Below are 25,958 nucleotides of genomic sequence, written 5' to 3' on the forward strand. Positions count from 1 at the left end.
AAAACGTTCATTAACTTGAAGAAAATAGTTAATACAGAAATCAGAGAATGTGTTCAAGATATAAGTACATATAAAAACCATTAATTTACTTCATCCTTGCTTTGCCAGGTCAGTCCTTGCATTTAATTCACACTTCTCCATTACAGCCACATGGTGTCGCAAATTAACATATCTGGCCTGTAGTTAAAATTCCAAAATAAAAGCAGGAATTGGTGTGGTTCCTATTTTGCCTGCAGGGATCGACCTGTATGATGATCTCTAGTCTTGTCATAAGTGAGGATTAGCAGCAGAGTAATTCGATTGAGAACCTACACCACCTTGTCTCTTGTGACGCCTTACAACCACCTCATTGGTAATGATCATTCGAAATCCTCAACTATGCCTGGCACTATGAAAGTAAACTACATTATTAACTATATGACCTACTTCAATTGAGGAGGCTGATTCCATTAATTACACGTGACATCATTGTGGCGCAACACCAGGAAATGTTCCTTAACGGATTGTGGATAAAAACATAGTTGGAAGTTTGTAACCTGTAATAACTTTAATTAAACACAAGATGTTATTTGAGAGTTAATCATATAAGTCTGGTATTTTTGGAATTTCCTGTATGCTACTATTGGACAAAATGTAATGTATCAGGATGGTAATATGAATTATTATTAGTATTATGTTAGAAATATTACTGTCAATGACATGATGTGGAAAAATTTGCACTTTATCGCCTGAGCAACTGTCAACTGTTACCATGACACGTGTTGTCGAGATGACAAAGAAATATTATAGTGTCATGAGATAAGAATGCAAAGTGGCATGTGGTTGATCGACATACTTCAAACACTAGACGAAAGGTTGAGGTCTGTAAAACAGTCTCTGAAAAGCACAAAGACAACTCTGAGAACGCCATGTGTTGATTCTGCTTTGATGCAGATGAAGTTATGAATTTCAGCAAACAAATTCATATCTGTGCATTAAGATTTGTGTCACACACCGAAAACACTTTGAACGTAGCCTGCCGTAAGACGTTCACTCTGGTAAGACAGTTTGCTATTGAGTGTTGGCCTTAATTTGCACTGCGTCAAAGTTCAGCAAATCTTGATGTTAAAGATTAATCGCTAGAAACTAATCTGCAGATCTTTCATTGGCATAAATGGATCTCAACAGGAGCCTCATTATAGTCAGTGTGTGTAGGGTATTTGGTGATGACATCATAGTTATTTGGGTTTCGGGGGAATCGTCAGTGAACACCTTGAAAGTGAGGAACAAGGTGACTTTTGGAAGTGACCTTTTTAGCATTTGACTGTGGTTAACAAAGTTTCAATGGAATAAGCCTTCATTAGTCTACACAAAGAGCTGACAGGATGAAAGAGAGAGAGAGTGAGAGAGAGAGGGGATGAAAAATGACACAAAATGCAGGTAAGGAGGGAAAAGGGAACACGATTTTACAGATAGAGAAAAGGATAAAAACATGGTAAATGTGTAGACGGAGAGAGAACACAGGACTCAGACAAAAACACAGCAGGTCCTGTCAGTCATGCACAACCTCTCCTGCAGAACTACATTCTTACCAAACTGTTCCTCTGTTGCATTTTTCAAAAGCAAAGCTCTCACAATACGTTACCCACATGTGAAATTAACCCACTTAAATGTCATTTTTTTAAAGAGATGTCCAAAATAAGAGAAAGTAGTATATTTTCTTGGTGTTCCTGTGTTACTTGACTAATTGCCAAACATGAATCAATCTGCTTTACAGGCAAGAGATTTTTTTCTTAAAATAAACAATGCAACTTTTAGCACTTATAACCAAGTACAAACTATTTAAAACTATATGTTGTACACATATAAATGATTTTGCAGAGTAGACACACATGTTGATGTAAGCTCTTTATTGCGGCAGTCATAAATGAAAACAAGTTGCTGGAAATGCACCCAAACAACTTTAGCCGCCATTTGTTGATTCAACATTCTCGACCTTTTGCATCTTTTCCTTCGGAAGCATTTGCATGATAAAGGCCCAGTCGAAACCAGCCTCCTCTCGCTGCAGCAGGTGGGGATGAAGGCGCCACACCTCACCTGCCCCATCTGCGGACAGGCGACGCTCCACCCATTTCAGGTTTCACCCGGTTTTTAAGAGCCGCTGCTTCTCCGTCAGCCGCTTGTTTCAACATTCCTGCACTGGAGTTTGGGAGCAACACACTCAGACGCAAAGAAAATACACACCAGCATACACACCAGCAACCATGCCGAGGCGCACTACGGAGTGGGTCCGGATGTCTTTACGCACCCCGGGTCTCTTCATCTTCGGGTTGGTCATGGCTCCCTGCGGATGGATCCTGGACCTGACCGCCACCGTGGCCCCCGCCTGGAGGACCGTCCACAACATCCCCGCCAACCCCGAGAATCTGGTCATCCAGCAGGGCATCTTTGACATCTGCAGGACCTTCACCACCAACTCGGACAGCGTGTGCGGCCAGACGGACACCACCTACTTTGCCAACCAGATCATTGACATCGCCCAGGGCCTGATGGTGGCCTCCCTCGTCGTGACTCTGATCGGCCTGGCTGTGGCCATCCCGGGGATCCGGTGCTGGACGGACAGGCCCAACTGGGTCGTGGCCGGCCTGGGCGGGATATTGATCTTCTTATCCGGCGTCATGACCATCATCCCCATCGCCTGGTACACACACATCTTCAATAGTATCAACTCCACCACCGTCTCCTCTGATGTCCGTGTGGGATACTGCATCGTCCTGGGTTACATCGGCGGCATTTTTGAAGTCCTAGGCGGGTTTGTTATGTTCGTCGGTATCTGCCGTTGCTGCGGAGGTGCGAACCGAGGGGAGAAGAAGGTGGAGGAGGTGGTGGGCGCGCAGTTCCGTCACCAGAAACCACCGACGACGAGACACGACGTGCCCAGCCTGAACCGGCCCCGGAGCGCCGCCAGCAGCGTGCCGTACTCAACGGACTCCATGGATGAGGACGTCTCCTTCCCCCGGGCCAAGAGTCCCGCAGCCCGGTCAGCCAACACCTCATACGGAGGGAGACCCTATGACGTGGACCTGTGAGAGGCCAGTTTGCCCCCCCATCTGATGGAACCAACACAAAGATGGACTCTTTTACTGAAGAGACTCAGAGAAGAACAAAGTTTAGAAAGGATCAATGGTAATATATTCATTTTGATATATATATATATTTTAATATTGGTACATCATACAAATCTAGGATTGTTATGAAAAATCAAAGAGGCATTGTTTACTGAAGTATTTTGAGATCATGAAGGAATATAGAATTAGCTTTGCAAATATTTTATTTTGGAACTTTTTCAGGAACAAGCACATAAACACAAACTCCTGAAAGAAAACTCTATCACTAGGACACTAATAATGCAGCCAAATTAGGAATATAGAATTCAAAAGGAATATTTTGCTATACCAGAGTGAGATCAAATACCTGAACTACTGTAAACTCACAACTGAGTATTACAAAGTTACAAAGATCAGAACAGCATCATCACCAGGCTGTGATGGATGTAGTTGTGGATGTTTATTATTTATAAGATGTTTGTGATATAACTATTAGGCTGTTACTGGAACAAATATAAATATTGTTAGGATAATTTTTGTATGAATGAAATTTAGAAAAATTAAGAATTCTGTATTATTCTAAGATTGAAATTTGTGTGATAAGCTAGGAAACACATGTTGACATGAAGTTTGCTTTAGGGTCTGCAAGTGATGCAATGATGGAATCTGTAAATAACCTGCATCTCTAATGAGCACATGCTGAAGTTTTACTGTAAAGATTTGCTAATGGATCCATCAGTTTGATTTCCTGTATAATTGTGTAAATATTGTTGTTGATTAAATGTGAACTGTGCCACTAAAGATCATTTCCTTCAGTTATTTCTTTAATTTTATTGATACACAAATAATGTTTATGTCTATGAATTAAATAAAAAGGTGATAGCTGGTTACAACTATGATGATAATGTGTGTGAGGTAGAGATCACAAAGGGAGATTGCTGTGTCATGGTGGCATGTGGTTGATCAACAAACTGAATTTACTTTATCGGCTTTAATGGAATGTTGCTGCCTGTAAAATAACCTCTGGGAAAACACCAAAATAACTCTTGGAACTGAAACTCTAAGGGCGTGATTTTATCCACCGTTCAGATGAAGTTCAAACTCATGACATCTATATTTGTGTCACACAGAAACCCTTTCAAATGTTGCCTGATGTCAAAGGTCAACCTTGTAGGCGTGAATTTGCAGTGTTTTAAAGTTCAGCGAAACCTTAGGCGAAAGATCCATTGAAAGTATAACCATGTGTTTCGTATTTACTTGGGGACAGGTCAGGCCCCGCCCCTTTCAGGTCTCACTCGTTTTTTTAGGATCAGCTGCTCAAACGTCAGCCGCTTCTGTTGACATTGCTGCGCTTAGTTTGGGAGCAAGAAACCACACAACACACACCAGGGGAAATGTCGAGGAGATCTACGCGGGAGTTATCTTGTCGCTTTCCAGGCCTCCTGATCGTCGGGTCGGTCTTGGCTCCCTGCGGCTTGATCCTGGACCTGACGGCCACCGTGTCCCCAAACTGGAGGACCCTCCACGGCATCCCCACCAGCCCTCCTAATCTGATCATCCGGCAAGGCATCTGGGACATCTGCAGGACGTTCACCACCTCCACGGAAAAAGTGTGCGACCAACCAGACCCCACCTACTTTAACAATGAGGTCATTAATGTGGCTCAGGGCCTGATGGTGGCCTCCCTCATCGTGACTCTGGTTGGCCTGGCTATATCCCTCCCGGGGGTCCGGTGCTGGGGCGACAAGCCAAGCTGGGTTGTGGTCGGCCTGGGCGGGCTGTTCATCTTTGCATCAGGCGTCATGACCATCATCCCCATCGCCTGGTACACACACTTTCTCCAGACTCTCACCACCGTCACAGTCTCCAATGATATCCGTGTTGGATACTGCATCTTCCTAGGCTTCATCGGCGGGATTTTTGAAGTCCTGAGCGGCTTCATCATGATTATCGGGATCTGCAGTTGTAAGATTAAGAAGAAAAGTGAAAGGAGGGTGGAGGAGGTAACGAGCGCCCCGTTGAGTAACCAACAGCCACTACCTGGATACAGTGATGTAACCAGCCTGAGCAGGTCCCAGAGCAGCACTAGCATCGTGACATACTCCAAGGACTCCCTGGACGAAGCCGTGTCCTTCCCCCGAGCCAAGAACCCCGCAGTCCGCGCTTACAGCAGCGGACCCTATGATGTAGACCTGTGAGAGGAATGTATGACCAGCGGCAAGGGGCCCCGTCCGATGGAAACCCACAAAACCAGCAGAAAGACGAATTAAAGAAGGACAGGGACACGTTACATGTACATGTAACGATACATGTTAATAATGTACTTTAAAATCAATTGATGTTTACTGAGCTCCTAAGGAACAGCACTTAACAGGAATATACAACCATCCTGATCATGAGGCTGCGTTTGATGGAATTCATGATGTCATGATTGATTATTATTTATGTTTTGTGTTACATGTTTGTGATATAGCTGAGTGCCTTACACAGCTATCGAGCCATTTCTGATATTTATATATATACTTTATATATTGTGAGGATGTTTTATGAAGTAAGTTTGGAAAGAACTGGAAAAAGCATGTAGAAAAGGTTAATCAGCTAACGATGCTGATCTCATTTGTAAATAACCTGCATCCTTGATGAACACATGCTGAAGTTTTTCTACATTTTACTGTGTACATTTGCTAATTTATCAAGTCATTTAATTTCATCTATTATTGTTTATAGAATGCGAACTGCACCACTAAAGATGACTTCTTCTCTTTATAATTCCATTTCATTTCAACTGGCATATGTCACTTCCACACATTGTGAGACGATGACGTTATTGTTTTCCTGCAGCAAGTCAAGAGTGTGCACGTGTGTGTGTGTGTTATCAACAAGTCCGACTGCACAGAAGTTTGGAAACATTTATAGAAATAAATGCTGCACTCTGGATGTAGAAATCTGTGTTGCTCTGTTGTTGAGGCTCCTAACAGTGTGATTCTAGTATTGCAGAGGGCAGGAAACAAGGCAATATTATGTACACTGTAGTATTTTCTTACCACTCACTTGCCGTCTGTTCAGTTTTGACTGTTAAGTATACACGCAATGCAGCCTGACCGGTTTGATGGGGTTTAAGTCTCTGTATGCACCTCATCCAGCAGCATTACCTCTTGTTTTTAAACTGGCTTAACATCTCTATCAAGCCGACGGTGTAATGGGCCAAATGTCTTTCCCTTGTAGCTTTACTGGCTCTCAGTTCAGAGTGATTGATTTTTAAATGATCTAAAAGTGAAGGACCATAAAGTACATGAAGTTACTTGGCCTACGTCAACAAGAATAAATATTTACTCTGCAACCTGAGCGTGAGGAGGATACAGGAGCAGAGCTGTTTAATCATCTCACAGGTGTCAAGTTTGAAGCTGGTTCACAAAAAGAGCATGTGACGTTATCAATGTGTCAGTTTGTAAAATGAAGCGTCCTCATATGTTCCCTAAAGATAACAGATCACCAGTAGAGATCCAGTGGTGTGTCAGCATGGATCTCCACACACACACACACACACACACACACACACACACACACACAAAGTGCCATGGTCGATTGTTCCCTGTTTCTTATGTCAGTTTTAATGTGTGTACTTAAATTACAAAGCATGATACCTGCTGCCAGCATGTATACGTTCTTTGAGTCATTCTCAGGTTCCGTTTGTATGCAGGCTGGAGTTTAGTAAACACTGAAACTGATACTTTCTTGTCACTGGATCACAGAAACACACAGGATAAAAGCTATGACAAGTGCTACAATTGTGTGTGTGTGTGTGTGTCTTTCTGTTGATTGTTCCCTTTAATTTGTTAAGCATCTGTATGTCCACCTGTCTGTCCTGTAAGCCTGACTTCCGTATTTTCAGGTTCCATGATGCAATGTGGTCGAAAATAAGTTAAGCGCATAAACCCAGTGAGAAATGCTTTGTGTTTCATTTTTTTGTTTAGCTTTTTCTAATTTATGGCTTTAATATTTGAGTCAGTCTCATAAGGTCAACCATGTTCCCCTCTTCAGCAATTACCTGCAGAAATGTAGCAAAGATAAAAGGATCAAAACAACAATGACAAAGTAAACACATTCACACTGAGTTTTAGTTTACAGATGTTTATTCATAAAAGTGTGTATTTCTAGTCTTTGATTTTATAATAAAAACGATTTCTACATGAATATACAAAACAATAATGAGCAGCTACTGTAAATAAGGCATTACGTCACGAAAAGGGTCTAATTGATATGTACAGCGTTACTATGACAACAGGAGATAAGAGGTAAAACTAAATAAAAATCTTCAAACTGATGGCCTCTAGATATCTAATGCCGACTAACCAACAACAGCTCCTATTAGTCAACACAAGCAGCTACTAAACAGCTGAACACTAAACACACATTTATGATCAGAGAGTAAAGAAAAAATGAAGCCAAACTAAATCTGAGATGGTGTGTGTGTGTGTGTGTGTGTGTGTGTGTGAGTGTGTGTGTGCGTGTGTGCGTGTGTTACGATCCCATCCTAGGAAAGGTTACTACTCCTTTTTATCATTGGGCCACGAAGTTCTCTTTCAAAATGTAGAGTTTTGTCTCGTCATAGTTCAGCATCTACTGTAAAGCCATTGTTGTATTTCTGTGTTTTTATTTTAAGAACAGATCAGGTGAGGGGTTGTAATACCTGTTATACTCTCAAAGGAATCTAAAGGTGCGTCGCTCCATCAATCTCTTCTATCATGTCTTTGTGTCATCGTGACTCATTGTTTCCACCAGGAAGAATGTACCGAGTAATGTAGGCAGCGGGTGACGCGAGAGTGAGAGCGTGTGAAAGTGTGTGTGTGTGAGTGTGTGTGTGCGGAAGAGAAGTACAGTTCTCACTAATGCTTGTGGTTATCGTTACAGTTACAAAAAGCATGTAAAACATCAAAATTCAGTCAAAAGTCTGCCAGAGAATCACTTTTAAAAACTGGCAATGTTAAAATAAATGGTAACTTAATACTTCACTAAGAGCCCAATCAGGCTGAAGGGGTTTTCTGCACTAAAGTCTTTGATTTCAACAGTTACAGTAGCTTATTAATAACACAAATAGCAATATGTATATGTACCTACAAGCCAGAAGCATCAAAACATATGGTAACTATGTCATAGACAATGCCGTCCTTTGCATCTTATCTTGCATCTAGCTTTCATCCTTACTGAATATGTTGTTCTGTTGCTCCATGAATAGAGACATCCATGAATAAAAGTTATTGTTTTTCCTATTTCCAGGCACATTGACAGTACGCAGTGTGGGGTTTCAGGTTTGCGTCTGTAAAGGCAGCTCTATGTTTGAATTAGGCTGAGGAGGTACAATGGTGTCACTGGCCTTAATGTCACAGGTGACCTGGAGGGAAACCAGAAGACAAGAATGTTTCTACCTCATCATGCATCATAAGTTACAGACCTTCAAATGACCTTTAAATCCAAAATCCACTCCACTTAGCTCAAATGAAGTCGATACAGCTACAACCATCATCGTATTAAATATATAGAAACACTTTGTGGTATTTAACTTAACAGATCAAAGACACAAAACAAATAAAGAAGCAAAGAACATTAAGTCTTCCCCTTCCTACCTTGAAAGTAAAGGACATTTAATCCACGTTACACAGCAATGTTGTAGCCGTGCATTTTTTCCAACGCCCTCCTGAAAAGACAAAAACATATCTTTTTTTAATTTTTGTTGTCATGCATCCCTCAATCTTTCCTCCATTCCCCTTATTTTTCTTCATACTTTACTTTCATTGCTTTCTTTCACTCCTCGTCATGATCTGTGCTTCGGATTTGCATTCTTCTTCATCGCTTCATTGCCATCATAAAGTAACAAACACAGTGAAACTAAACTTCACAGTACTTCTGATACTTTAGTTCATTTTACTTGTTTACTCCACCGTTTTTCCCACATCAAAATCAGTTTGGGAGGGCACAATGCAGCAAATGAAAACAGATGTTAAAGGTCTTTTGGGCTGTAGAGGGCGCTGTGCAAAGTTAGGGAAACTAAACGCTCCCTTCAAGTTTTTTTCACTAATTTCCCCATATTTGACAAGTTGCTGTGGCGTTACAGTCCTCAGCAACAGGAAGTGAACTTGATGTGTAAAATGTGTGGAGTCGCCCTTTAACATTTGCCCACTGTGGTATTAATGCATTAAACCCATCCTAAATCAGATATTCTGGTACCTGCGTGTCTTCTTTTGCTTCTGCCTCAACTTGGCAATGATGAAGGCCAAGATCAACACACCTATGATGGCGACGAGCACGCTGAGGGTGAGCGGCAAACTCAAGTCTCCGTGCACGGTGTCGTCGCAGAACTCGCCCTTATACCCCAGAGTGCAGTCGCACACATAGTCCAGGCCTCCACCCGCTGGAGGCACGCAGGTACCGTGGCTGTTGCACTGAGTCTCTCCACATGTTGGCAGGTTGAAGTCAACGCCTCGTGGTTGAGGAGGAGGGAAGGTGGTGGACATTGCCGAAGGAACAAAATGAAGGGAGGGAGACTGGAGTGAAAGGAAAACAGGAGAGGAGAGGAGAGGAGAAGGATTGATTGGATGATCTGCAGCATCACAACATCACAAACAAAGACGGTTTCATACACAAGAAGGCCTTTTGGAAATGCACTCCTCTTGCTCGTAAGCAAGAGGATCGATCAGTTATCTATCTAAACATCTTTAAAGCAACAGATTGCGATCCTTAAGCTTAGCAATTAATGAGTGCAGTAATAAAACTTTTTTTTGTACAGGTTAATTTACAATTGATACATACAATAAATAGGTCACAACACACAGTGCGACACAACTGGTTAACTCCTGTTACATCCAGAAATCTGGTTTGTAACCTGTAATTATGATTTCCAACTTCACCTGAACGCAGCATTAAATGTGTATCTGCGCCTTGAACACACACAGCAACCGCTCCCAAGTAGAAAAATTAAAAATGATGGAAGATAATCTATGTACTTAAATGGCACAATGTTCTGCCTACTGAGATGTGATCACATGTGGACTGCAGGACGTAAATGGCTTCAGTCTCACCCTGAGGTCATTAACAAGATAATGTATCCAGAAACTGAGATCAGAGTTCATTGCCAAGTGTAAACACAAGCCTCAGCTCAGCTAAACCCAGTTTGGTTTCAGCCAAACTAGCAGCTGAAAAGCTTTTCTACGAACACGCCACCACGACTTTACATGTATGCTGGTACAAGCATGAAGATAAATGTCATTAGCTGTTGGGGTCAATTTAGGGAGCTGCACATTTTTCTACCACATACAAAAATATGGCAAGTTTTTAATAATTCAGGCACAGAAAAGTTTTGATGGATTATAAATCTGCTACTAGTTGAGGAAGCAAGGAAACAAACAAACACCAACCTTGAATAAACACTCAAATAAAAGCCTGCGTCAAGCCTACATCTGAAACTCAAACAGTCCAAACATCGACTGAGCGACACATTTTGTCCCACAAAAGTAGAAACAAATACAGGTTAAACTCTTTTGACGACAAAAGTTTGACTCAGTGAAATCAGGTCACAATATCACAATGACTGAGCTGAGCCAAAGATATGGTGTCGATGTAACAATCACAGCATCTCTCACAGAGACACACAGACACACACAGACACACAGACACACTATGTTTAAAAAAGACAAGATAAGAGAAGAATCTTTTGACAGACAAAATAGGTTCCTAAAAAAGATCTCCCATTACTCCAACATGGCAGGGAGTAAATCAGTTGTGACGGGGAATGCATTCTGATTCTATGCATCTTGTTTTTCAGGTTTCTTTACTAGAAGGTGCCTCACAATAGCTCCAGGGTGGGACAACCTCACCTACACACAAGTAAACATCTACTTACACAACGCAGTCCTGGCGTCCTTAAGTGCAAAAAGTGCCTCAGAGTTGGTGAGATTTGTTGCGTTGGCAGTCCGGTGTCAGGCGTGTGTGTGTGTGTGAGTGAGGTGTGTGTGAGGTGTTTGGTCTGTGAAAAAGGAGCTGAAGTTCCCCCTTCAGTGAGGAAATCTGGAACAAAAGGAATGAGAGAAGAGGAAGGAAAACAAGAATGGTACATACCTGCCAGTGCTCACACACACACACACACACACACACACACACAGAGACACATACACCCCTCCCTCCCTTTGCCTCACCTTTACAAAGGCTGAGTCACATTCACATGAAATACCCCAGAAGTCAATGGTGCAACTCAATGTTACACAAGAACTCGTAATAGCTTTGATTGAGCTCACAACAAACAATGATCAGGCATCCATGGGAACAAAATCACAAAGGTTTAAGGTGTGTATGAGTGTGTGTGTGTACACAATGATGAAATCTACAAATAAACTACTTAACATCAAAATAATGTGGAGATGTGGCTTTTACCATCTATATATATATCTTTATATCTCACCTTCTCCTGACTAAAACAATGGCCAAACAATGACACACACACACACACACGCGTCAAGACAAACAGACTTGCATAGGTGTTTGGCACACAGGCGGGGGATGGAGGGCGGAGCAGGCGAGTTGGAACAGGAACCGACTGCAGGACTCCGTCTGTCACAGCCAGAGGCTCGGGAAACTCTTATTCAGGGGTTAAATCTGAAAATAGGAGACTAAAGCAATGGAAACTGATCATTTTAAGTCTGCATTCAACCATTTGTATTTGATTAAAACACTGATAGAACTTTGATTTTCACTGCACACTTGGATAATTAGATACCAGCAGCCCTCAAACCAAGCAGCCCAAGGTAATATTGCAATAACAGGTTGCAATATTATAAAGACATGTTGCATAAGACGCTTTTATTTGCAAATCATAAGCCTCCTGTTGGCATGGAGGTATTATCAGGAATATCACGCCTGAATACCACCCCGGACACCCTGGAGTGACATTTCTCTGCAACCTGCCAACACGTGACAAAGATGCAGGTTCAGACATTTAAAATCAGTTTGCAGATAAGGATGACAGAGCTCTGAACAAAGTCTAGTTTCATGGGTCAGAATTGAACTACACATCTTTTTTCTATTCAGGATCACTCACTTGTTCATCTACCCTGAAGGTATTAACAGAACACAACAGTTCAACTACGACGTCAAAAACGTGGAGCTATGAGCGACACATAGGAAGTCCTGCATGTGCACAAAGTGATCTTTGTTTCAAGATTCATTTCCTACAGAACAAAGAATGCTGTGAAACGGGAACCAAACCAAACATATCCGACAGCAGATCAAGAAAGGTTTCCTAAACAACGCAGCAAACCAAGATGAAGTTAAAGAAGGCAGGAGGAGTAAACGAACCAAACTAGCACACAAAATTATTAAGATCCCTGTTGTCATAACACTTAAGCGGCGCCGTCAGAGAAGAATTAGTGAGAAAGTAAACAATACACACAAATATGGGTGTTGGAGAAACATGCAAATCCATCAGAAGATCCAAACAATGACAGACGAGCTTGAACAGCACAGGCAGAGGCAGAGATGAGTTTCATGGACACAGAAAGTTTCAGGCCTGATTGAAGAACTCAAAAAAGTGGAACAAATCCTGTAAAATTATGGATCTATGCACTTTTATTTTACATTTTTAAGTTCAAACACTTGTTTCCTTGCTGGCATCACTGCAGCCAAATAAGCAATAAGGCAAACACATTCAGTGTCTCATGAGAACCCTGAGATGTGTTTGTTACCCATTTTCAAAAAAAACAAAAGCAAGCTTAGGTTTCTCATTCATCCTCCATCTCTTTTATTGCACCAGAAGAAACTACAACGTGTTTGGACTCGTGACCAGACATGCTGACTCCATAACGGGATCAGCTGGAAGGCAGAAGCTACTTGTGCTGCAGCGACTTTGACAGCAGCGGGGGGTTCTTCACGTCTGCTGGAGACTCCAGCTCCTGGAAGACGAGAGGAGACGCTAATGTCCAGAGTGAACAGAAACATTACAGACAACAAAAAGAGAATGTGCAGCAGAAAAGTATCCACCTACAATTAGAGAAAAGTTCATTTAATAATTAAGAAGCAGAAATCTGCACTAGATTCCAATAGACTTCAATGCAACTGGCTTTAGGTCAATATAATGGGGAACTTCTCCTCATGCAGGCGTCTCTTCCCACATCTGACCACATGCTGGTTTCATAATTGTGGAGAAGATCTCAAATGTTCCCGACAGTGATGTGTGGATTTTCAGACTTTTGTTGTTTACCTCAGACTCTGGTCCGAACTGTTCGCAGGGCAGCCCCATGTTGGCCATAAGCGTTTCCTTCTCCATGGATCTGCGTCTGACCAGGGGCCACGCCGTCTGTCGCCTGCTTGGAGGAAGAGACTTTCTTATTTCAGAGCGTTACACAGCAGAAGACATCAGAATAAACTGAATTCAATTATAATATATTTATCTTTAAATCTACACTACATCTTTAAATTTCTTGACCTTTTTGCAACGAACACGCTGGCCATCACCGCAGCGACCACAACGAAGACTCCCACGATCACCCCCACGTGACTGTGTCCGGTTCCTCCCTCTTGGCAAAACTCTCCTGTATAACCGGAGTTGCACTGACATCGAGTGACCTTGCCCTCTGTGACGCAGGCGCCGTGACCGCTGCAGCTCTGGGGGTCGCATGGCATCGAATCTTTTCCAACCGAGAGCCCAGAAGTAGAGGAGGAGGAAGACTGCAGGGGGCCGACATTATTGGATCTTGTGCCAAACGAGGCCGAGTTTGTGTCTAAACCTGAAAAAGGATATTGAGGCTCAGTTATTACAAAACATGTTGCTAAGGGAGAAACCAAATCCATTCCTTGTTCATATGCATGATTAAAGGCTACAACTGCCTCAAGTTTGCAACTTGTGCTCCATTTCTATCAAAACTCACAGTCCTGCTCGTCTGACTGGTCCGGACAGTCCACGTGTCCGTCGCAAAGCTTCGAGCCGCCCACGCACCCGCTGCCATCCAAGCAGGGCTCCTCGCCGACGGGGCAGGGCGGGAGGGCGAGGCAGGACGTGCCGTTCACGCCGCGGAAGCCCCGCCCGCACTTACAGGTCCGCCCCTCAGGGTGGGCCAGGCACAGATGCAGACAGCCCCCGTTGTTGTTTGAGCAGCCATTGGTTCCTGGAAGAAAATTGATAGAAATGAAATCCTTTTAGCGACGCTTTAACAAAGCAAATGCAGTTGAGTGAACCTGCAATTGATTCATTTGTGCATACATGTACTTATTTGTCAGCATAAACACTAACTAGTTGTTTGAAAGCATCACCTTTGCATGTGTGTACACTGCACAGACTGTATGAGAGCTCAGGGGAAACAGAGGGAGTGTCGGGGCATCACAGGGCTCCATTCATGGCTGCTTTCTCCCAGTATCACAGAGGTCTCACAGCTCACCAAGCCTCGTCTCTCTGCAGGTATCGCATCACTCCGCCATCTATTCAGCCTGCGCCGAGTCTTTATATTCAGCATTGAGCGTCCGATAACACTCCCGCGGCGCTGTGTCTTTGTCGCCGCGAGACACAAAGACGGGCCGAAGTGAAAACAAAACGGGCAGCTCCCACTTCTGACGGAGCAAAACTGGTTTGGGTTGCCTTCATTTTTGGATATGAAGGCGACAGTGTGGCCTGAGGATCTAAATGTGTGCAGGAATCACGCACTTGGCAAAGAATGAACCAACTGCCACTAAACGATAGTATCCTTGATTAATTGCAGTCACACATTAAAGTGTCTCCTGCCTGTCTTAAAAACTGGGTCATAGGAGATAAAGAGATAATAGAAGATGTTGAAAGCCAAAGAATGTGACTTGTTGTAGATTTTGCTGGTGGAATCCTCACTCTGAAACACTTGCATGTTCCAGAAAGTGCAGCTGTGTTCAAAGCTTTTTTATCCAACCTAACTATCAGTTAAACATTCCACCATCTGTGCCCTCCAGTAAAACCAGCCTTGCTTTCACTACGACAAAGCTGTGATATCCATTTGAACCAGGTAGTGTAGTTTTAGTGTTATTTTAGACTTCAGTCATTACTTTTGTCTCAATTCAAATTCGTTAACTTGTAGTATTGATTATCTTGCAATACAAAAGGGCGGAGACCTACCAGACTGGCTGTCGGCGCTGTAGGCTTTGACTTCCACCAAGCTGGTCTTGATCTCAAACCACAGCTGTTTAGGCTGGAGACCATCACTGAACCACATTCTGGTGACATCTACAACATTAGGGTGAGATAGAAAACAAGGGGAAGATTGTTTTGAAGCACACAACAGAGTTTGAGTGATCCAAGTATGTCTGTTATGCTCGTCTGTGACACCCTCTGCTGTCTGAGGAAGGCAAAGACAGATGAAATGATACTGAAGGCCTCTGAGGAAGAGAGTAAGCCCTACCTTTGTCCAGCGTGGCCCAGAGTAGTAAGTTCTCAGTATGTGTGAAGGAAACGAGCAGTCCCGGCCCCACTTTGTATTGTTTGTATCTTGAACCGTCCACCCCGATAGAGCTGATCACTCCTTCACCTGAGCAAAGATAAATCAGGATGGAGACGCATACAGAAGCAGCAGTAAAATGTTTTAAGGTGTCGTTGCAGTAGAATCAGAGACTTGCCTGCGTCGGCCCAGTAGACTACTGTTCCCTTATTGGCAAAGACCAGCGAGGTGGGAATACGCGACTTCCTCCACAGCACTTCCTTGTTTCGGCCGTCCATGTAGGCGCAGTCCACCTGAGGCTGGCCCCTCCCTCCTGCCACCACCAACGCCGTGTAGCAAAGTCGCCCAGAGGGGGGGTGAAGTGCGATGGACGTGGTGCCCTGAAAGGAAGCGTGAGGATCCGTTTGACCAGGAGGAGGAGAAAAAGTTGAGGAAGTGGATCTGGGACGGATTCTTTCACCTGCAGGGATCGCTGCAGCAGTGACGTGGTGTAGCTATTCTGGTGCGAGGTCACGTGGAGATCAGGCCGCTGTTCAGAGCTCCAGTAGATGTTAGACGTCAACCAATCGACCGCCAGAGCTGTGACGGAGTCGTCCTTTGGAAAAACAACAGAGGGGGGGCGTTTAGAATTAGAATCAGCAACTACAGAACTGTTGGACGGAATCTGCAAAACAATTAAAAAATGGTCCCACACACTGCTGATGATATACACATCAAGAATTCCTCTATACTCTAAGATTAGAATAACTTTCTCCACCTTCAGCTTCAGTATCTGTCCAGCAGGGGTCAGTCCCTGTCTGGACCTGGAGCCGCTCAGTTTCAGCACTTCCACAGACCCTTGAGATGCGTCCGCCACGTACAGGGACAGTTCCTCGATGGACAGGTCCAGCGCCGAGGCATCGTTTATGCCTGGCAGGGCTAAAACGCGGCTGGTTGGCATTTTCTTCAGCCCGATGCCATCGCGACGCATGGAGTGCAAGTAAATCTGCAGATGTGAGAGGACACAAGCAAGCAGAGCTGAGCTAAACATTCCGGGGGATTATACGCACCTCCTATATTGGAGGCCATTTTAGGGTTTGCACCTGAGTGGCGGCTTTAGGAGACAAAAGCATGATGAAGGTCGACTCCACGGGCATAGAACAGGTCAACTTGTCCTTGGAAAGCAGCAGACCGGTCGGGCATCGACAAACTGCGGCCAGAGCTCCAGTCGTGCCACGAGACACCGGGGCCAAGAAGCAAAAGTGTGAGCAATGTTGCTGGTCACATGGGCTGGATATAGCCGGCTGGGACAGGGCGTGCATCAACTGGAGGAAAGGGGGGGGTCACACAGAGGTTCAGATCCAAGTGTTGCAGGGATCAAGAGAGATCGCCGAGAGAATTGGGAGCCTCACCTTTAGTCCAAAAGGTTGTCCTGGTCTTTTCACGAGAACTTTCTGTTCTTTCCCACTGTTCTTGTCAGCCGAGCGGATGGTTCTCCTCTTGGTGTCGGACCAGAAGAGGCGATCGTTGAAGACCGCCACCGAAAAAGGACTTGGAGTTTCAGCTAACTGGAGGATCTTGGAGGAGATCAGCACCATCACCAAACAACTACTGAGAAACGGGCCTCTGAAATTAAGCCTTTTTTTATTTCTAAATCATCAACTCCCATCAATTACCCTGACGTCATCTCCGTCTAGAGAAGCCGAGCCGATGCAGCGCAGCTTCTCGTCGGCCCAGTACACCCGGTTATCCAGGAGGTCGAAGGCCAAACTGACCGGCCAGCTCAGACCTTTGCTCACCACCACCTTCCTCTTTGAGCCGTCCATGCCAGAGCACTCGATCTGTGGGGTGCTGCCCACCTCTGACCAAAACATCATCCTGTTAAGAGTATGTAAAACAATTAAAGATTCACCGTGTAATATAATGAAGTCCAAAGGCTGAATTGAGGAATGTTGAGAAATCCAGAACACTCCACATCCAAACATCTCAGGCAGCTCACCCTCGGTGTGGGAGCAGCACCAATGAGCTCGGCTGTTCCAGGTCACCCAGCACCACCGTGTAGTCCTGAGGTCTCACTGTGGCGTCGCTGAGCTGCACAGCCAGAATCTGGCCCACCAACCCGTTGACCCAGTACAGGTTCTTACCCACCCAGTCCACCGCAATGATGTTGGACTTCAGCCCTGCAAGGAGAACGGCCACATTTAAGGTTGATTCTCTCACAATGCTTTAATTGCCTACTTTTCTTTCCCAGATCTTTATTCGTGTCCCCACCTTTGATGAACGTCCCCGTGTTGTTGGAGTTCTTCACGCTGGCCCAGCGGATGCTCTCGTAGTCCGGGCTCAGCCAGTAAACTCTCTGCTGAGCCCAGTCGTAGTCCAGGGAAAGGACCGGGCGGTTGGCAGACGAGAGGATACGCAGGGTGGCGCTGTGGACGCCCAGCAGCAAGAGCTCAGACTGCACAGATGCCAGGAGCAACGGCTCATCTTCAGACGGAGGGGAACAGCGTAGACAGCCAACCATTACATACGATAAGATTATTGCCTACTATGCAGGCTCCGGTGTTGGTTCATTTGCAAAACATTATCAAAAATATACATGAACAGTATGAAATGTATAGATTAGAAAGCACAAAGGAAAAACCTTTTGTCTTGCAGCTTTTGTTGTCTGGCTCCAGGAAGAATCCAGGGTGGCAATGGCAGACATAGGACCCTCGGGTGTTCAGGCAGGTGTGTTTGCATACGGCACGTGGCATTGAATTGCATTCATCAATGTCCACACAGGACACTCCACTGGAGAGTAATCTGAAACCTGAGGCACAGTAACATCTCTGCAAAATGACAAAGAAACAAAGATGAAGCTTTTATCCTGCTTGGCTCAGACATTCCCCACATATGAAAGGTTTGTGACAGTTCAGACATCCGTCCCATCTGCCGCACACTGACCGGTCCACTAGGGGTGCCGACGCAGTGGTGGTCACACTGAGGGGCTGACGGGCTGGTGCAATTGCGTTGAGCACATCCGGCCCCCTCATCTGAGCTGTCGGCACAGTTTGTGACCCTGTTACACACCAGGCTGGGGTCCACACACTCCCCGCTGCCACACTGGAACAGGTGCACAGGACATTTTCTCTGGCTGCCTATGAAGACACATTCGCACATGAAACCTAATGGACAAACCATCTGAGTCACATTGGTAAGTATTTGTTTAAACTTGTGTACATTTGTTCTCGTCGGCGCTGTTGTGACAGTCTTTCTTCCCGTCGCACCTCCAGGACAGCGGGATGCACTGACTGCTCTCCCCACACTGCCACTGGTGTTCCCTGCACTTCGCCGTCGGCATCTCACAGTTCTGGAAACAAATCAGATCAATCTCACCAGCGACCAACGCTTCGTGGGGAGGAACGCTTCCTCTCCTTCCCCTCCCCTGGTCTTGATCCATACCTTCTCATCTGAACCGTCTTTGCAGTCGTCTTCGCCGTCACAGAGCCACTCTTTCTGCAGGCACTCGTGGGTGTGTGGGCATCGGAGCTCAGCCGGGCAGCGCGGGGGTCTGGCACAGCCCGCCTCATCAGAGTGGTCATTGCAGTCGGCGTATCCGTCACATCTCATGGCCTCAGACACACATTGACCGCTTTCACAGCGATATTGGCTGATTGAACAAGCCACCAAACCTGTAAAAAGACAAGATTGATACATAAAAGGATTCAGGCTACAGTTGTCGTGGGGATGAGTTGATAGTTTTTCCTTTCATTTTTGATCTCCAGAAATCACTGACCACAGTTTTGCTCGTCTGACCCGTCAGCACAGTCTCTCTCTCCGTCACAGAGGAAGCTCTCAGGTATGCAGCGGCTGTTGTTGTCACAGCGGCGATGGCAACCCTCCATCTTTTTCTCACAGTCCGTCTCGTCAGATTGGTCTTGGCAGTCGTTCTGCCCATCGCACACCTGCTCCCGTGGGACGCATCTCTTCCCATGAGAACACCGGAACTCGGCTGAAGGAGAAAGTAACACCTCCAATGTTCAGACTCGGGCGTTACTTCAAAACTAAGAAGGCGGCATGAAATCCGTTGGATTTGGCCGCCGGACAAGTGTATCCAAAAACATATCCTCCTTGGTGGCGGTAACAAACCTGCTGTGCACCGTGCAGCACAGCCCTCTTCGTCTGATCCATCCTTGCAGTCCTTCTCTCCGTCACACACATGGCTATACAGAACACACTCCAAGCCGTCGTTACACGGCTTGGAACCAGCGCGGCACTTCACAGGAGACGGTCTGGACTCGATCAAATATGAGGCTTGGCAGGAAGAAATTTGATGTCTATGATTATTAAATCAGAAAATATTGCAATTATCTTTTACCAGTTACTTCCCTTTAATGCCCAACCATCCCTGGTGTCATTATATGCTGATGATGCACTTCTTTTATGCCCCAAATATCACAAACCCAAAGTGAAAAAAATGCACATGTGAAAGATACTTTGGTGCCGTCTTGGACAATGTGTGTGGCTGTGTGGCTTACAGGCAGTAGGATGCTCCGATTTGCACTTTGTCTCATCTGAGCCGTCAGGACAGTGGGAGCGACCGTCGCACACTTCCACGCTGGGGATGCACTTCCTCCGATCACTGCACAAGAAATCGCCTGACGTGGAGCAAGGAGGAGTTAGTGCACCAGGACGGTTATCATGGAAACGCCTATCGAAGTAGGCTAGGGCCCAACTCCAATGTAGCACAACTCCCAAATGCAGTGGGCCTTATGTCTGGATGAATCAATAAACAGGTTTTAGAACTCGCACTCACCTGGGTTTTTACATTGGACCAGGCAGTCCTGTTCATCGAAGCCATCCGGACAGTGTCTCTGTCCATCACACAGGTGATGCTGAGCGATGCACACGGACGAGCCTGGACAGAGAACTGAAGGGGCGATGCAGGCTGAGGGGGTTGGGCTGGGGGTCGGATGCATCTGTGTGGGTCTCCATGTATTCCGGTTTCCTCCTATTTGAAAGCCTCCATTGGAAATCTCTCTGCAATCAAGTTCGTCTGTGCCATCCAAGCAGTCTCTCTCTCCGTCACACAGGAACTTCTTGGGGATGCAGCGTTTGCCATCAGCACAGCGAAACTCGCAGCTCTTGCTCGATTCCCAGCAGTCCTGCTCATCAGACCGGTCCCGACACTGGGCCGTCCCGTCGCACACCAAAGATTCAGGGATACATTTCTTTCCGTGGGTGCACTGAAACTCGCCTGGGTGGAGTACAGGTGACGGTACAACTGAATTATTACTATTTGAGCAACAGATGAAGCATTACACAAGATCACATCATCTGTTCTTGTGTTCCTTAACACTTTAGGGTCATCAAAAACATCACAAAATTACGCCAACTTCCACTTTCAAGTGACGCCACCTTGTTTGCAGGCGTCTGGGCATCCCTGTTCATCCGAACCATCCCGACAGTCTTCATCTCCGTCACAGACGTGGTCAAATAAAACACACTCTGTGCCGTCTTTACACGGCTTTGTGCCCCTGCGACAAGTCAGGATGTCAAGCCGAGCTGCAGGAGAAGCCACGGTGGGACAGTCGACTTCATCCGAGCCGTCGTGGCAATGAGAGCGACCGTCGCACACCAGAGCTTCGGACACGCAGCTCCTACGATCTTTGCAACGGAAGTCAGCTGTGATGGATTTCAGGAAATCAAAAGGAACTTCAGCAATTTGCTCACACATTCCAAGGAGTGATACCTTTCAAAATCTGATGAAGAATGTACGTCTTACTTTTGGAGGGACACCTTTTCACACAGTTCTCTTCGTCAAAGCCATCTGGGCAGTCCCTGTAGCCGTCGCAAAGCTGCCTGGGGGAGATGCAGAGGTGAGCAGCAGAATGTGGACAGAGAACTGACGGGCTGAAGCAGGCTGGCCGAGTCGGAGGAGCAGTAGGTTTGGTAGAAGTAGATACTTTGAGCGCTCGATCCACTACTGGTGTTGTTGAGCTCTGTGTCGGTTCTGTGGCTTCTGGAAATTTAAGATGACAAAGCTGAATAGGGCATTTCGAGTTAACACCTACAAATTCCAGCAGCAAAGGACAAAAAATGTTATCGATTACAGTGGTTGAAGGAGCCTACCGCAGTCTTCTTCATCTGATCCGTCCTTGCAGTCCACCTCTTTGTCGCACACGTGACTGTGTACAATACACTCCGTACCGTCTCTACACGGCCACAGGCCCCTACGACACTTCAGCCCGTCTGCCCGAGCCACAGAAACAGGAGCCGCCACGGTCGGACAGCCGACTTCATCCGAGCCGTCGAAACAGTGAGAGCGTCCGTCGCACACCTGCTTCCTGGAGACGCAGCTTCTACGGTCGTTGCACTTGAAAGAGTCTGAGGTGAGCAAGTGTGGAAAGGAAAATGTGAGACATTAAGATGCCAATTTTCATTCAGAGCTAATTTAAACAATTACCAATTTCCACGTGGACCTCAGTGAACAAAATTCAAGTATTTAACCTTTAGTGGGACACGTGGTAACACAAAGGTGCTCGTCCATCCCATCAGGACAGTCTCTTCTCCCATCACACAGCTGGGCCTGCGAGAGGCAGACCGATGTGGGTTTGCAAAGCACAGATGGATCCCTGCAGACCGGAGCAGTCGGCACTGTGCGCAAAAAAATAATCATTGCACCATTACATCAAAATATGACTGATATAATTATTCATTCACTTTACACAATGCACAAAAACTCAAACCAGCTTCCTCTGACCTGCTTTGGCATCCTTGAGCACAGCCATCACACCAACTACATTGTTTTCCACAGCCACGTGTTGGATGGGGGTCCCATCACGGCGGTCCCACAGAGTCATGCCATCACCAGAAAAGGTCAACAGGAAGGGCTCAAAGGCACCCGCGACCGACCCGGAAAAGTTCCAGCGCCTTCCAGCTTGGTGACTTTGCTTGTGCAGCAAACTCATCGCCGTCAGTCCTGTAAATGTGCGAGACCAGAACCAGACCAACTTTATAGCTCTGTAGAGTTATAACTGCTTATAATGCGATTCTCAGCCGACCTCTCACCTGCTTTGTCTGAGTTCCAGAGCAAACTGTTGCCTCTGATGTCGAGGGCGATGCTCCCTCTGACTCCCTCTGCTAAGTGCAGCAGCTCCTTGGCTTCTCCTCCAAACATGCTCATACTGAAGATGCGATCCTCCTCCAGCCAGAGAAGCCCACCCCTCAGCCAGTCCACGTACAAGTCCCGGATCTCCTTGGATGTGTGGTACAGTTGCCGTGGGTAACTGTGGTCCGGTGCAGTGACGCCGACGCAGGTTTGGTCGCATGACACCCAATAAAGGCTTCCGGTCTTCTGGTCCACTTTTATTAGACAAACTAAAGAGGACAGCAACACGTATGAGCCAACAGCATGTGCCGACAGCTGAATGTGACTGAAAGGCAAATTGGTTTCCAGTAATGATTCACTACAATGGTCGCTGCAAAAAGTACCAGATAGTTCAACAGTGACACACTTCAGCAGATTGAAGATCAGCACTTAACCTGGCAGAAGTATGGGGACCGCTTCAGTCCTGACCTGGGTCAGGCTGGTGCGTTGGACGTGGCCGGTCTGGTTGGCCCAGTACAGCCAGCCTTTGTACCAGTCTAGATCGAAGGACAGGATGCTGTCCTCCGTGGTGAACAGCAGGGTTTTACTGGACTCTCGCTCCTTGAACTCCAATAGGTTGACAGTTGTAGTTGTGGCATATACAAACCTCGGATCTGAGGGACACAAAGAAAAAAACAAAATTCATCACATAGAAGATAAAAGTACTATGATTCCAGTTCCATCAACATAAAACTGAATTTAATTATTATTAGTACCATGTTAACTACTGGACTCGCTGTATAGTACTACAGTGATGGAGAATAGACCAATGTTGTGTTAACTTACATTCACAAGTCCCATCAGGTAAAAGAACTTTGGTGTTTGGACAAGCGCAGGTGAATCCAGCTGGGTTGCCTTTGGTCAGCTGGCAGAGTTTGCACGGAGCCTTAATACACGCGGAGGAATCTGATCAGCAAGAGAGCAGAGAGATTAATACTCACAAACATGAAGAGGAGCTGTAATAAAGAAAGAAGCCAGCACCTTGAGGCTGCTGGAGCTCGTGGAAAAGCGTCAGCACAGGCAGAGCAGTTTTCCAGATGAAGTTCTTCTGGGTGGGCTGGTTCTGTGGGGTCTGCCACAGTCCTTTATCGTCCAGCCAGTAGAAGGAGCTCTCAAACACAGCCAGACCCAGAGCAGGTCGTCTGCTGAACAGTCCTGTGAAGGAGTAGCGGCCGCTCCCATCCACTCTCACCGTCTCTACAGACTAAATGGAATGGGTCTATGCTCATTGTACACAGGAGTAACTGAAGCATTCTGTCACTTCAACAATCACTACAGGCTTTCCAAAGGGTTTACAGGATGACTGGGCTGCCTAATTAAGCCAAATACAAAACTAAAATGTGCAATTACATTGTGAAAGGTGCCGATTTAATGAAATAAAGCATAGAAATTTGGTGTTTTCGTGCAGCCTTACTGGTAGCTCGTCTTTAGGCTACCACGGGGTTTTATTAAATCCAGTGCACATTGTGTGTCTTCGTTCTGACCTTCTTGAAATCACTGATCCAGTACAGCCTCCTGGCAGCCACGTCAGCAGTGAGGCCGTGGACAGACTGGGCTGTGAGCACCGCCAAGGGGCTTTGGTCAGACCCGTCCATCGAAGACCTCTCCAGTGTCACCCTGTCACCCGGGCCTGCGTTGATCCAGATCATCAAGCTGGGACGTAGAAACCAAAGAACATGAACAAGAGCCACACTGGTGGGATCACAAATTATGATATTTTATCAAAAAAAGCATTTTAACATTCACCTCTCCACAGGCAGCAGCACCAGCTCAGACGGGCTGATGTTTTTGCTCAGTAGTGTTGTGTAGCTACTGCCGTCAGCTGCACCCATGTAGATTGCCTGAGTCTTCTGATTGGTCCAATACAGGTGCCCATTTAGCCAATCACAGGCAAGGCCCCTGATCCCAGGCTGCCCTAATGACGAAGGAATGCAATCACTTCAAAGATCTGTAACTGTGAATGACGTCACGATGCTACATTTCTTATCAAACTGAAATGTAATTGCAGCTTTGTTAGAATGCTGAAGCACCAATAACCTAATTACCATCCAGCGCTCCCGTGTCACCGAGTCATTCTAAAGCTAAACTGACCAGAATAGATCATCGTCCTGCTCCTTCCATCAGTCTGGAAAAGTCTGCCCTGGCCGTCAGCCCAGTAGTATCGGCCTCGGAGAAGGTCAAAGGTCAAAGCCACGGGCTCCGAGCCAAGATTCTGGATGACCTCAAACTGCTGGGATTTTAAGTTCAACAGCCCTAAAGAGCTCCTCTGCAGTGTCAGCAATCTGGTGGCGTTACCTGCAAAGAATCCCGAGTCAGGACAGACGTACTGGCAGCAGTAATGCAGTGAAACAAAGTATGTTGAGATAAATGCAGATAAACGTATGGACAGACACCAAACACGTTTCATCAACATAAAATATCAATAACATTTGAGCAATTGAAGTAACTGTTTAGGTTTCTGTCCCAACTTGAAGGAGCATTTGTTGCACCTGTAGCGAGACACGCAGTGTTTCCACTCAGTTTGAAACCTCTCCTGCAGCGGCAGCGATGGGATCCAACAGTGTTTGTGCAGTATTGCGCACAGGGAGCAAACGGTTGAGCACATTCATCCAAATCTGAGGAGAGTCAGATTTAGTTTCACATCATGAGCTGATCATCAAAAGAGCACAAGTGAACGGTTATTTCTTAATAGTACAACATCGACATAACTGCTTGGCCAGAATGTCTTCAATGGCAAAACCTCGCAAAACTGCAAAATTTCCCCCCGCACACACACCTCTGCACACTGCTGCATTGGTGGAGATCTCATATCCAGTGGGACACGCACACAGAACTCCCCACGGTTCATCCACACACACGTGGCTGCAGCCACCATTGCCAATGGAGCAGATTCGACCTGAGGAGACACAATATGAAGCCTTCTAGCTTGTAAACCCTTTACATGTGGAGATGGAAGGTTCCTCCTGGACGTGGCTATAAGGAAAAGTTCATTTGTGTAAAATCAAAGAAACGCACCACAGGTTCTGGGTTCATCGCTGCCATCTGAGCAGTGAAACGTCCCGTCGCACCTCTCTGCAGCAGACAGACATTTGCCCTCAGGACACCGCACACCATCCTCACCACAGGGACCTGTGTGGAGAGGCAATTATCCAAATTAGTCATTTCAGCCATCCAGTATACAGCATATGTCAAATCCCTCCTTTCCTCACCACAGTCCTGTTCATCAGAGTTATCCAGACAATCATTCAGTCCGTTGCATCGCAGCTCTTTGGGGATGCAGATATGGTTCAGACACATCCAGTCTGAATCCAAACATCCCTCTGA

At 45.8% G+C, this 25,958-nt stretch overlaps 4 protein-coding genes and 1 long non-coding RNA gene across 5 annotated transcripts; 2 read left to right on the top strand and 3 right to left on the bottom strand.

Annotated features, from left to right (window-relative positions):
- The first annotated feature begins 2,071 nt into the window (after window positions 1-2,071).
- Window positions 2,072-3,887, top strand: LOC143011382 (claudin-23-like). Its single transcript, XM_076164239.1, has one exon. The coding sequence runs from the start codon at window positions 2,244-2,246 to the stop codon at window positions 3,066-3,068; it is 825 nt and encodes a 274-aa protein (XP_076020354.1). The 5' UTR covers window positions 2,072-2,243; the 3' UTR covers window positions 3,069-3,887.
- Window positions 3,888-3,984: 97 nt separating this feature from the next.
- On the top strand, window positions 3,985-8,048 carry LOC143011383 (claudin-23-like). The gene has a single exon (XM_076164240.1). The coding sequence runs from the start codon at window positions 4,481-4,483 to the stop codon at window positions 5,282-5,284; it is 804 nt and encodes a 267-aa protein (XP_076020355.1). The 5' UTR covers window positions 3,985-4,480; the 3' UTR covers window positions 5,285-8,048.
- Window positions 8,049-8,787: 739 nt separating this feature from the next.
- On the bottom strand, window positions 8,788-11,219 carry LOC143011388 (uncharacterized). Its single transcript, XR_012964909.1, has 3 exons — window positions 10,984-11,219; window positions 9,312-9,628; window positions 8,788-8,936 (listed from the first exon to the last, which is right to left on the bottom strand). It is a non-coding gene; the product is annotated as an uncharacterized LOC143011388 (long non-coding RNA).
- A 1,630-nt stretch (window positions 11,220-12,849) lies between these two features.
- Window positions 12,850-23,526, bottom strand: LOC143011376 (uncharacterized). Its single transcript, XM_076164231.1, has 30 exons — window positions 23,421-23,526; window positions 23,030-23,248; window positions 22,556-22,864; window positions 22,248-22,466; window positions 21,995-22,141; window positions 21,617-21,871; window positions 21,270-21,506; window positions 20,903-21,169; window positions 20,301-20,741; window positions 20,023-20,142; window positions 19,634-19,798; window positions 19,281-19,496; window positions 18,947-19,176; window positions 18,725-18,854; window positions 18,449-18,642; window positions 18,147-18,333; window positions 17,777-17,989; window positions 17,505-17,685; window positions 17,182-17,383; window positions 16,918-17,082; window positions 16,609-16,830; window positions 16,284-16,511; window positions 15,987-16,121; window positions 15,705-15,906; window positions 15,491-15,616; window positions 15,208-15,315; window positions 14,000-14,236; window positions 13,558-13,858; window positions 13,333-13,435; window positions 12,850-13,024 (listed from the first exon to the last, which is right to left on the bottom strand). Exons 3-30 carry the CDS (start codon window positions 22,668-22,670, stop codon window positions 12,959-12,961), a joined length of 5,412 nt encoding a protein of 1,803 aa, XP_076020346.1. The 5' UTR covers window positions 22,671-22,864; window positions 23,030-23,248; window positions 23,421-23,526; the 3' UTR covers window positions 12,850-12,958.
- Window positions 23,527-24,068: 542 nt separating this feature from the next.
- LOC143011007 (low-density lipoprotein receptor-like) lies at window positions 24,069-25,931 on the bottom strand. Its single transcript, XM_076163649.1, has 7 exons — window positions 25,844-25,931; window positions 25,650-25,763; window positions 25,411-25,530; window positions 25,124-25,249; window positions 24,726-24,929; window positions 24,381-24,549; window positions 24,069-24,287 (listed from the first exon to the last, which is right to left on the bottom strand). Exons 1-7 carry the CDS (start codon window positions 25,929-25,931, stop codon window positions 24,083-24,085), a joined length of 1,026 nt encoding a protein of 341 aa, XP_076019764.1. The 3' UTR covers window positions 24,069-24,082.
- Window positions 25,932-25,958: the final 27 nt, after the last annotated feature.

Source organism: Genypterus blacodes, unplaced genomic scaffold (assembly GCF_046128005.1).
Source record: "Genypterus blacodes isolate CSIRO-AG114 ecotype Tasmania unplaced genomic scaffold, CSIRO-AGI_Gbla_v1 ptg000133l_1, whole genome shotgun sequence".
Lineage (NCBI taxonomy): Eukaryota > Metazoa > Chordata > Actinopteri > Ophidiiformes > Ophidiidae > Genypterus > Genypterus blacodes.